The sequence below is a fragment of the Strix uralensis genome, chromosome 3 (genome assembly GCF_047716275.1).
Source record: "Strix uralensis isolate ZFMK-TIS-50842 chromosome 3, bStrUra1, whole genome shotgun sequence".
Taxonomy (NCBI): Eukaryota; Metazoa; Chordata; class Aves; order Strigiformes; family Strigidae; genus Strix; species Strix uralensis.
Window position 1 is genome coordinate 51,113,748 of NC_133974.1, and position 12,153 is coordinate 51,125,900.

Below are 12,153 nucleotides of genomic sequence, written 5' to 3' on the forward strand. Positions count from 1 at the left end.
ATTGAAAATATGTATCAGTTAGTTCAAACTGTATTAGTAGTATGTTGCAGCCTAAAAGTTATAAAGTGATCAGGATTTAACTCCAGGATTGTAGGGATTTTAGGATCATCCTGCTAAACACTGTAGGCCATGCTGGTTTTCTTAGATAAAGGAACACAGCTCTGTGTGATGGATTTACTCTATTATACTCGTTGCCTTCCTTCTCTCCCCTCCACCTCTCCAAATTGTGGCTCCATATAAGATTGATTAGTGTAAACTGCTGCTCATTGGGTTTAAGAGGAACAATTTTCTGCAGCTCCTTCACACTGGTTTGAAAAGAAAAAAAACCCCAAACATTCTGCTTAATTAAGACCTAAAGAGGTGGTGCAAACTTTTGATGATTAATTGAAGCATGCTTTAGACTGATGCATATTTAGTTATTATAATGTGATAATTTTATCTTGTTATACAAACTACTCCCTTTGGGAACATGATTTAACACTGCAAACATTCCATGTTTATTGCATTGTTCATTATGAAAAATACACAGGCTAAAAACCACAAGGAAATGTATCTGAACAGTATCTGTGCAGTGGGTGCAGGGAGTACTTCTTCCACCTGTAATGACACAACCCAGGGGCAGAAAAACACAGTGTTAGAACTCCCACAATAGCTCTCCCTATGAAGAGTTGAGAACTCAGAAAAGCAGAGGCTGGAAATTCAGATCTTGTACTCTATGTAGAAGGAATATGTATTTCTGTTACCTGGTGTAATTATAGAAGACAGCGGTACGGATGTTCTGCTGAAAACTCTCCCGTTACTGTTCAGTTGTCTCTGTGCCAACTTCTCTTTGTCTCACCTGTATGAGTACCCACGCTACCTGTCATAAGTGTGACAGATCCGAGAACATGCTAAGCGCATTGCAAGAGCAGGTCATAAAGTTGCAAGCCCAGATGGAGAAAAAAATACAGTTGTTAAAAAATACTTTCTTTCACTTCAAAATGATCTGTACCAGCATTTGCAAATGTTATTTTTGTACTTTACAAACATGTGTCAGCCTAGCTGTGTGAGTCTTGACAGTGATGGTGAATGATCTTCATCAGAAGAGCTGCTCCAGTGAGAGCTCACATGATGGACATAGTCATGCTGTCAGGATGAGCTCATGTTACTCAAGCGGATATGCTAAGATGGACTACCAGCGAAAGTTTGTGAGCAAAGGAGAACATTGCCGATGTAGTATACCAATGTAATTATTGTGGAGAAGCTTTTTTAGTGCAGACCTAATCAGAAAAAGTTTAGAATAAAGATTCAAGACAGATAAGCAGTCTCAAAATGTTGGATTTGAAATTCCCTGCTTCCCTGTGTTCTCGCTGCAGCAGATTCTTATTGCTGAGTGCTATAGGGATGGGATTTGATTCATTTTCCTGAAAGAAGGGCAAGAGTCTGGTAAAGTGATTTTTAAAAAATCTGGCCTTACAAAAACAAAGGTCTGTGAAAAAGTGAGAGGAATTTTATCTTGAATGGAAGATACAAATTTCTGGTTTCAGATTATTCTAGTTTGTGTTTAGCAAAAGACAGCAATTAAATCACGAGACTTTGACTTCTCTTATTTCACACAGTCTTAATGTTTTGAGTTTAAGTTATTACTTCACACTGCTGTGGATTGTAATGGTAGAAATACATGGACTATTACTTTTCCATTAATGTTGCAGTCCTCTTTTTCGGTCACTAAGCTTAATACACTGTAACAAAACATCCTTATTAGTCATTATCACAATGTCTGCTCAGACCTCTACTGCAACCAGTGTCAAGAAGGAAAGCACATGATCAGGTTTGGACATTTATCATTGTCCCCAGCTGTCATCCACACCCATAGACCACAGGGCATGGTTCTGTACCTATCCCAGGTCCCACCAATGGGTCCTTCAATCCTTTCTGATTTGATTTTAGAGCAAGTCTTCCTCCCACTGGGCTGCACAGGGCTCTTGTTGATGGTCCATAGGGAATTAGTCATGTGATACTGGATGTTTTCTTTTTTCACCTGATGAACTGCATTACAAGAATTTAATGCATCAAAAATTGGCTCGGGCAAACCTACACCTGAGGGAGCAAAGATGACTTAAAAAGTAGCATGTTAGTGTACTGTTCCAGGAAGCACATGCCCTGAACCCCCTTCTGAAGTACTGTTGTCTCCTGGCTGCTTTACATGGCCTTGCTCAGCTAATCCTTTTGTAGCAGTGTTCCTGAGTCTATTAAATGAAAGAGGCATATAGTTTTATTATTACTGTTACTATTAAAAGGATTATATTGCATGTGACCATTCTTTGATGACTACGATGAGAAGGGAGTAGAAGAGAAAAATAATTTAAGTTCTTTGTATTTGGACAGACTCTTTCCCTCCCTTTCTCCCCTCCTTCTTTCAAAATGATGAACATTTTCATTAATAGTGATGATGCCTCCTGGATATCAGCTGTCTCTTCCTGGAAGTGCAGACAGTGGCTGGAAGTAGTAGTTTGTAGACCATTTTCTGCTGTTTGATTGACTGTCAGATCCATGGACCACAAGTGAAGCAATGCTGCTTCAAAGGATTCTCTGTGAGGTGGTGGTGAAGTTCTGCTGGTTGAGGCATGGGAAGACAACATCTTAACAGAGTAGGTGCCTCTCCCTCTCCTCTCTTCTTGCCAGGATCTATCTAAGAGGAAGTCTTTGGCAGAAGGAGGCGGATTGAGCCTTACTGTCCTGCATAACCTCCTGCAGAGAAGTGTGTAATGCGGCTTTTCCATGTAAACAGCTGTTGCAGCTGTTGGAGTGCTGTGTAATTGAAAATGGACAATTGTGTGTTCTTTCTGATCATCCATGGGAGACAGCTCATGTGTGTCAGTGAACAGGAGTTGAATGATAGCTGAGGTGTTTCCCCTGTGAAGTCACACATGAAAGCCCCTGTGCTTCTCCTTAAAAACTGTGCCCCAGACGAGCCAACCTGCTTCAAAAAGAGCTACTCCAGCACCTGCTTTGCCAGTGAACTCTCTTTCAGCTCTGTAATTTTCTTTTTTCATTTATGACAGTTGCTCTCATCAGAAATGAAGGATATTAGAAAGGTATCACTGGTAGATCTTCTATTTTCCAGAGATAAAATACTTATTGGTAGGAAAACATATGTTGCTGTTACCTGAAACAAGAGGTTGCTGTCTTGTTTCCTTTGGTTCACAGGATCTTCTGTTGTCCTGATACATTCAAAGGGGCAAGTTCAGTCTGTGAGGAATTGGTTTATTATGGTGCAAAAGCAGCTGAGTCAGGGCTTTGTAAAAGTACTTCAAATGGCTCAGGACAAAAATGGGGGGCAGAGCTCTTGGGCTGTGCTAGAGTAGTTAGCATCCTGGCCAGGACTGGTCTGGAGAGAAAGCTGTGATGACACTGTGCAACACCACTGTAATAGTACCCTGTGCTCCTGTGTGCCTGGCTGAGATTACAACCAGCTCAGGGGCAGGCTTCTTGACCCTATAGATGGCTAGTGATAATTTTAGCCAAATTTTTTTGATTTCCCTTGATATTCAGTATATGAAAGCTTTTATAATATTGGCAAATCCCACTCTAAAGGGTAAGTGATAAAATACATTAAACACAAATCTGTGTTATAACTTAGCCTTAAATATAGGTTTAAGGGTAGACAGTCTGATTAAAACTAAAAGGTCGTTATTTTACATTGTACAATTTTATTTGTAGCTATAAATCATAATACAATTTGTGGAAGGAAAAAAGTTATTAAACTGGCAATATTTATTCCGTTAAGGTGAATAAAATGCAGCACGTAGTTCTGAGTTATGATAGCCGGGGAAAGGAGCCAAATCACTCTGCTAAAAATTAGTTTGCCAATAATTTTACAGAACGATGACAGCGTAGCTTCAAAAACAAATCCTTTATAGGGAAATGGGATGGCTGCATGACAGACTCTCTGAGCTATGAATTCTCCACAGCTCATGGACCAGGAGCTGCTTTAACAATTAGTCTTCGGGGATTTTTTTTTTCCAGAAGTTAGACAATGGCTGCTGTCTGTAACTGAAAGGTCATGCTGTATCATAGACTGGATATAAGAACTGAAGAATTCTGAGTTTTAAGTCAGAAAGATTCCTGCTAACTTACTGTCTTGATCTGTTTAGGAGGCTTAACTATTCACTGCCCCTGTCTGTGAAGCAGTGGTGGGAATGACGACCACACAAGGGTATCGCTAGCACTTTAGTAATAAGCCCTGGGGTTTTTTTTACATGGCAGAAGACATACATGCCACATTCGTACCACATGTTACAGAAGAGCTCAAAAGTGGCTCGGGAACTCTGCCTGAATTAAAATTTGACTGTTGAGAGCATAATGACTGGAAAGTAACCTGGCAGACTTTACCACAGTGCTGCATCTTCCTTCTTGCTTGAGTCTGTGTTTCTGGGACTGTTATATTCACACAAAAGCTCCCCATTTTGTGTGCTAGTCATTATTTTGAAACAATGCAGAAAAAGGGGTATTTCATGTTCCTTCTTATGTAGAAGAGGGCTCTTGTTAGAGACCTGCATTGGTGCAGTACCTCCCGGGTGTGTTTTATCACCAACTAGCTGAGCAGAACATCTCAGGGGCTCACTATAACAGGCTGTAAGTAAGAAGAGCAAAGCAGCAGTACTCATTAAGCTTCTAGTCTTGGTTACTCGTTTAATAAAGAGTTTTAAACATGCTAAAGAGCTCTCGAGATTTCCAGAGCTTTCTAGCAATGCACCATTTTTTAGACTAATAATCTTTTCCAGCCATCTTAGAAGCTTTGCCAATCTGCTGAGCCTGGCTGGCACAGGTCACCAGCTGCCTGAGGACGAAGCTGGTGATCACAGGCATGCACAGTTCTGCTCTCAGACAGTGAGGAAGTTAGAAATAAGATGAGCCGGTGCTGGTTGTATCTAAGAGTAAGTGTGCAGATGTCTGAGGAAGGTGTTTGCATCTCATGTAAACATTGTTCTTATATTTTTGTTGTAGAAGATGATGTGTCAAATGTACAAATAATGTGTGCCTGGTGCCAGAAAGTTGGAATCAAGCGCTATTCCCTGAGTATGGGAAGTGAAGTGAAATGCTTCTGCAGCGAGAAGTGCTTTGCAGCTTGCCGAAGAGCATATTTCAAGAGAAACAAGGTAAGAGAAATAAGGAAAGATGTAACCCACATAGACATAGCTTTAATCAGGCCCAGCCTGGGTCTCATTTAGCATCTAATAGAAGCTCTCTTCTTTTGTTTTCTCTGTTTCACCTAGTCCCTCCACTTTCCATCTGTATTGTCTGTTGGACTGTCAGCCCTTTACTAACCTTGTTTCTTTCAGTTTCCTTCAGCTCAATGCTTGGGTTTTGAGAGAGTCAGAGAATTTAAATACTAACAAGCATTAACATAAGAGTCCCAATTTGGTCTTAGAGTCTCAGGATTCTTGCTACATATACACTGTTAAGAGGAGGTATCATGGAAATAGAGTAGAGGAGGGTTACATATGACAGTGTCACTAAGTCCCATGGCATTGAGATCATGGCCAGTGGATAGATGCTTTTAGGGCCAAAGTCTGGGTCCCATCATGATAGCAGACATCTTCCCAATACTGCTAATGAGCTCTAGTTTCATTCTTTTAAAGTATATCATTACTAATAAATTATCATTGCTGCAAAATTCAGATACTATACAGTTTTTGGGTTGGGGTAAGCAACGCTAGAACATCTAGAGTAGCGTGAAAACCCCTCCTACTCAATCTAAATTTAACTCTGGCTAAAATTAGAATGCAATCCTAATATTGAATGTCTACAAAAATTGCTGTAATCACTGAAGTACAGTGCCTGAAAATGCCCTCTAGGTTACTTCAGCAGCTGTTTTTCTGCAGCAGAATGTGCGATAAGTCATTTAAAGCAAAATAATGAAGGAACACTCCAGTATTTTTAGTTGTTTAAAAAGTAGCTGTGTCCTTTTGGTGCTTAATAGTGTGAGTCTTTGGGTAGCCTTCATTGTCTTAGAAATGTTTATTATTCATAAAACCCTATACATTTTGGTTGTCTAAATGATGCCATTTTCCCTCATGCTACAGAACATTCAAAGCCTGTCAAGTTCAAACTGAATTCAGGTCTCTAAATCTGGTCTTTTACATCTGTGGCAATAACAAATAAGTACATATGGATCCTAGATTCAAGATGCAATGTTATATCAAATTACCCTCTTTTATAAATTTGGGTCACATCGTCCTGCCAAAAAAAAAAAAAGAAGGAAAAAAAGGAAAAAACCGCCTGAAGAATTAGGTTGCAAAAATCAGTAGAGTGGAATTTTAGTGGCAGTCTTGGAGAATCAAGCTCATAATGTCTACTGGAGCAGACAGACAAGTTAAAGTCACGTGAGTCTTCTGTAAGGAGTGGTGTTTACATCCTTTTGTCTAGAAAAAGTGTAGAGGAGGGAAATACGTGCTCCTTAGATGCTCCTCATTTGTAAATAAGTTCCCATGGATGTAGGTGTATGTGTGCACATGCACATTTATGCACATGCAGTTCAATGTGCCTTACAATTGTAAGACATTCTGGGGTGACAGGATCCAGATCACTGTCCGCTGATGCTCCTGTGACTTTCAGTCACAAATTTACATGGGTAAGATAGCTCACAGTAATGGAGGCATTGTCAGTGATCCTACTTGGATTATCCTGTGTGTCCAGCAGTGATGAGTACCAGATGATTCAGGAAACCTCGGGGACACAGGTGAAAGAACAATCAGTTCATGGTGGATTCTCTTTCGTCTCCAGCTTAGATCTTGAAATAGGAGGTTTAAATACCTTACTAAATGAAAATAAATACATGTTACCATAATGCATAGGTGTGCTTCAACCTTCTACTAAGCCATGAGTAGTAGGATTCAGAAATAGTTTATGGCCATGAATTCTATCACTCAGGCAATATATGAAAAGGTTCCCTTTTACCTGACTTACAATTTATTACCCGTGTGCTTTGTTGGAGGCCTCCTTGTCCTTGTATTATGAGAAAGGATGAATTAGAGCATCTCATTCTCCTTGGTTTCCTTTCCTACACCTCTGTCAACTTCTTCTGGAAGCTAAAAGATGCTGAATATTTCCATCCCGAAAGCTCTCTGTATTCATTATTTTGTATATATCTAAATAACAATAGATGTTCCTAATCTTTTCCTATACTATCATATCCCAGTGAAGTGTTCAATTCTTTACTAAAGAGGTTGCAAATTAACAAAATGTAGTATGGGAGGACTTGGCAAAACATGGTGAGATAACATATAATTGATAACATGTTGGTTGCTGCATTGGCTCCGCTTCAAAGCTAAACCAGTGAGTCAAATTTTCTTCCTCTTTGCACCTGTGGAATCTGGAATAGCACAGGATCTGACCCAGCAGGGGAAATCTGAATCTGCCCCATGCATGTGTATTTATGGCATTAGAAGATCAGGGGACAGAATATTTAGGAAATGCTGCTGTTAAATTACGACAGGTATGGTAGAATTCAGCAGACCCTCATGCTTCTTGTTTTGAACTTCACCTGTTAGTAACAGAACAGTCTTGAGGAACAAGATCAAAGGAACAGGGCTGCAATACTTTCACATTTAACTGCTGACCTTTAATCTGTTATTTCTAGTCCAACAGTGTACCTGTCTTCTCCATGAGTCTAATCCTTATTTATGTATTTGAGAAGTTATGCCACTCTACACTTTCTCATTTTTCAAACAGCAGAGTAAAATAGTCACATTTCACCTGCCTTATGTATGTTTTAAACAGCGGATCTCCGCCACAATATAGTGTTGTATTACATTAAATATGTACAGCTGCTGCATTTCTGGGAGCTGATAGGACTTTGTGGTCACTTCATTTAAGGCTTGAATTTCCTAATGGATCGTGTTAAGCAGTCTTCCCTCCCTCCCCTAGATAAGAAGTGCTGTAATAAGCACTTCCTTAAAATGATAGGACTATTTAAACAGTAAAGAATAAGCCATCATTAATGTCTCAAAACGGCACTAAGTAATGCTGCAAATTATCCATCCCTGAACGCCGATTGCTGTCTTCAGAATTAGGACTTTTGTCGTCATCCTAATAACAAAATCTTCTCGCACAGACAGGGCAAATGCACGCTAAAGCGATGCATGCCCACAGATTCCCAACTGGGAGAAGGCTTGGCGTGAGACCACCTTGAAGTGGCCCCGGGGAGAGCAACAGAAGTGCTCCAAAAAGCCCCATGTTAGCTGGGCACCAACTGCTTCCAACCTCTAACTCCTTCCTGGCTCTCTCCCCCAGTAGGTTTAGCAAGAGTAGCAACACACTGGAATAAGCTAGTACCTTGCTGGTCTCGGGAGTGTTTGAACCCAAGCAGTTTAGTCAGAGGTGCACATCAGTCCTTCCTGCCTTTTGTCCCAGCGGAGTTGTGTCCATTTGTGCTCCAGAAGCTGTGCCCCTGCCCCATCTGCATCCATAGCCAGGGTTGTCAGGGAGCTTCATGGCTGGAACCGGGAGTTTATAAGGAAAAAGGCTTGTGCAACTGTAAGTTGCTCTTCTTGTAAAGAAATGCAGATTTTGTCCCAAGTATCCTACAGTCGTGACCATTTAAAATTATCTATGTTAGCAACCATGCCTTGCAAGAATAGAAATATATGTTTTGAAATTATAAGGGGTCTCCTCACAGAGTATAGTTTTATCTAAATTACCAGAAATGAATGAAGAAAAAATTGGGGGTTTTACCCCATTAGGCAAAAAGAGAAGTATTTAGACGAGATCCGATATAGAAAAAATCTAACAATACCACCACCACCCCCAGACAAAAATAACCCAAATCTGCATTCCTGCTCCTGTTTGGTCTAGTATGCATAGTCACATATACATAACAAACTACTGTATAGCGATAACCTGTTGTGCATAACAATACCAATTAAAAGGAAGTGTTGCAGGAAAACAGAGCATTTCGTACTAATGTTTGTAACTAAAGATTTAAGATTTGGAGCTGTTCTGATGCTCCCTTCCTTAGAGATGTAATTTTATAGGCCAACTAATATAAAGTTAAGTACCATGGAGGGACATAAGGGCAAAAAGCACTAGACCACCAAGTTTCAGAATATTAAATTTAAAGGGAGCGATTGGATTCATAATTGAATCCGGTGAGTTTGAAGTCTGAAAAGATTAATTCTGAAATTAAGTTTATTGACTCAATGGGTCAGAAAACAAATTTATTATGACCAAATAGCCAAACCTAGAATGAGGACTCAAATCACAGAGGTTATAGACTGTGTTCACGGATACATTAAAGGATAATTTACTTGATTTGACTAAGACATTGGAGACGAAGTGACTACAAGGTTGTCAGCTGGTATTTTATACTTGACCTTGTTCCTGCTTCACACTGCTTCCCAATCAGGAAAAAAGATGATAGATGTTTTTGTTTACAGTGCAGTCAAATTTCATTTATACTAATAAACAAAAAGGCATAAATCAAAAGTAAAAGTAAACTGCTGTTTAGCAGCATGAAGATCTAAATGATGATGGCTCTTTTCTTCCCATACAGGATACTGATGGGCAGCACTGTGTGTGAGTCGGTAGTGCAGACAGGCAGTGGGCTTTATGCTCTTCTGTCTCATCTGCATATCAAGAATGAGTGTGAACAATCAAACGGGACTGTAAGAAGTCATATGCATTTATTTAGTCCTGAGTTCTGTTGCATTAGACAGTTCCTTACATTTTCAAATTATCTTTAAAGATGATAAAAGTGCACACAACATCATAAAGCCTTAGTACTCCTGCCTGAGTAGTTTTTTTGTTAATTAATGTATATCACTATGTGATTAATATGGACATGTATATACAAACACATACTAAAAACTGGGAGTAAACAGAAGCTATCATTCCCCAAAATAATTACCGAAGGCTGTCAGAGAAAGTTCTCTTGATTTCAAGCTTAATTGTGCAGCCTAACAGTGCATGAGAAACATTTAACAATCTCCCTGTTAAGTCAATGAGTAATGGCAAAAAAATAGGTTACATTCTTCTCTTTCTTATGCACGTGCAAAATTTAATTTGTAAAAATGATCATCATTCATGGAAATTAGGAAAATTGCTTAGAGCAACTGGATGCAAATGATGCCCCTGACAAAAAAATAAAAAAAAAAAAAGAAAAGCTTAGCTGTTACACCTTCCTTTAGACTCCCTTTCCATAGTAAGTTTTGAAACACATGGGGCTCTGAATAGAAAACATATTTCTCCTAGAGGTTTAACTTGCATCAATTAGGTGTTCAGAAAGGCCAGTGTAGAGCAGGTGTCCTACCTGGTTTGCATGAAATTGTCCATATTTGGTTCTGTGGAGCTGTAGAGAAGTGGGATTTAATAAATGGTTCACAAAGTTGCTTCTTCTGCTGTGGGTTTGCGTAGAATGTATGCATGTGTATTTATGTGTGCTTCTGTGTGTACGTGCACATCTGCATATGTGCGTGTGCGTATTTGCCACAGTAGCAAATTAATAAGGCTTCTTCCAAATGTTTGAAGGTAGAAGGGGAAAAGATGACAAACATCTCCATAGCTGTGATTGCTATGTTGAGATATAAATGAGTGCTGATGAGTGAATGCAGATGAGACGCTGAGTCTGCAGAGGAAATAGTTCAAGCATGGGGCACAATTGCAAACTTCTTTGAGGAACTATGTGGAGAAGGAGGGGGAAGGAAAATATCCTGCCTCGGAGGATGTTTTTTAAGTTTGTGGAGGGTAGAAAGCCGCAGACAGTGACCAGGAATCTGAAGCAGACACTGAAATATCAAGCAAGTCCTGAGCTGTGAAAGAGATAGGTGGTGGCACCAGTCAGAAAGGAGAAGAGTTGGCATCATTGTCTAGCTGTCATCAGCTGGCCTTTTTACTTACTGGATACTAAACCCAGAAATCTCATAAAACTCCCTAAACCAGAGCTAGGATTTTTCATGATTAGAAGAGGCAAATGAAATACCAAATTGACCTACTGAGACCATCAGTCAGAATATCTCACTGCTCACCCACAGCAAAGCAAAATGTATTAACATCGCTAACAATGAAATGCATCAGCACCTGACTGATGCCACCAATGACTTAATGAAGGGATCTGGCAAACCCTGCCTGCTTGTCAGTTTGCAAACTCAATGGACATTTTACTGTCCATCTGCTGCCATTTAATACTATAAATTTGAATCAAATTCCCATTGTCTGAATTACTAACAGGTATCCAATCCAATTAAAAGGCGTGTTCACTTTTAATTTTAACCACCATGTCACATTACATCAGTTGTGTTGCATTCTGGCTACTTTGGTTATATCAAGATGAATATGCTAATTACAGCTTGAGAATCTGCTGCCTCTTGGACAGCAGGCATTTGATTCAAACGAAGCAACCAGTTTACGCGAGGTGTCCTCGCGTCAGTTCTGGAGAGCTTCAGCGATTGCATCTCTCCTTCTTGCCAGAAGTAGGTTTTGTTTACATACGGATGTTACAACAAAACACCACTAATTGCATTAGGACTTGACTAGAAATGCTTTTAAGGTTTTTGCGCATTAGGTCTACACAGTTTAGAGCGATGATTTGGATTTAAATAGATGACACCTTGATACTGGAGATGTGAAAGAAGTTGCTGCCTACCAGAGTGACTGAGCAAGAAGGATGGCCAGTAGCTATTTTTCTGGAGGTTGCTAAGGTGCTTTACTGATGTCTTAAATCACTTAGGATGAATTTTTGAAAGGCAGAGGGAGACACTAGGGGAAAACCAGACATTTGCTCTGTTAAAAAGTTTGGCAAAAGACTTCATGATCTGTATCCAGGACATTTTTACATCACCGAGGGATTTTTGAATAAAGAGTTTAGATGCATAACAGTGATGCATTCAGAAAATGAGAAGATATAATACACATGGGTGCTTACTCTACTTCTGTACACCTTTGGCTCCAACCTATGTGAGCTAGGTAATCACTCAAAAAACCATTGCTCTCCCCTACGTTCCATGTCTCGGTTCAGGTTATGTTAGATTTGTTCATGTTGCCTTGGCCTCGTATGAAATAAAGGCACCTTCCAGCTTTGTTTCCATGTGATCAACATGGAATGAGCATCGAGAACAGTCTTTATTCTGTCGAAAATTTAGGGTAGATCTCCAAAGTGAATCTAATTTGCACAGA

The 12,153-nt window shown here is 39.8% G+C and overlaps 1 protein-coding gene across 5 annotated transcripts in view; it reads left to right on the top strand.

The window, feature by feature from the left end:
* Positions 1–12,153, top strand: part of SOBP (sine oculis binding protein homolog) — a 119,472-nt gene that overhangs the window by 18,731 nt on the left and 88,588 nt on the right. For all 5 annotated transcript variants that reach the window (XM_074862225.1, XM_074862226.1, XM_074862227.1 and 2 more), the window contains one exon: positions 4,990–5,141. In XM_074862225.1, the coding sequence (XP_074718326.1) occupies positions 4,990–5,141 (152 nt within the window). The remainder of the gene's footprint in view (positions 1–4,989; positions 5,142–12,153) is intronic.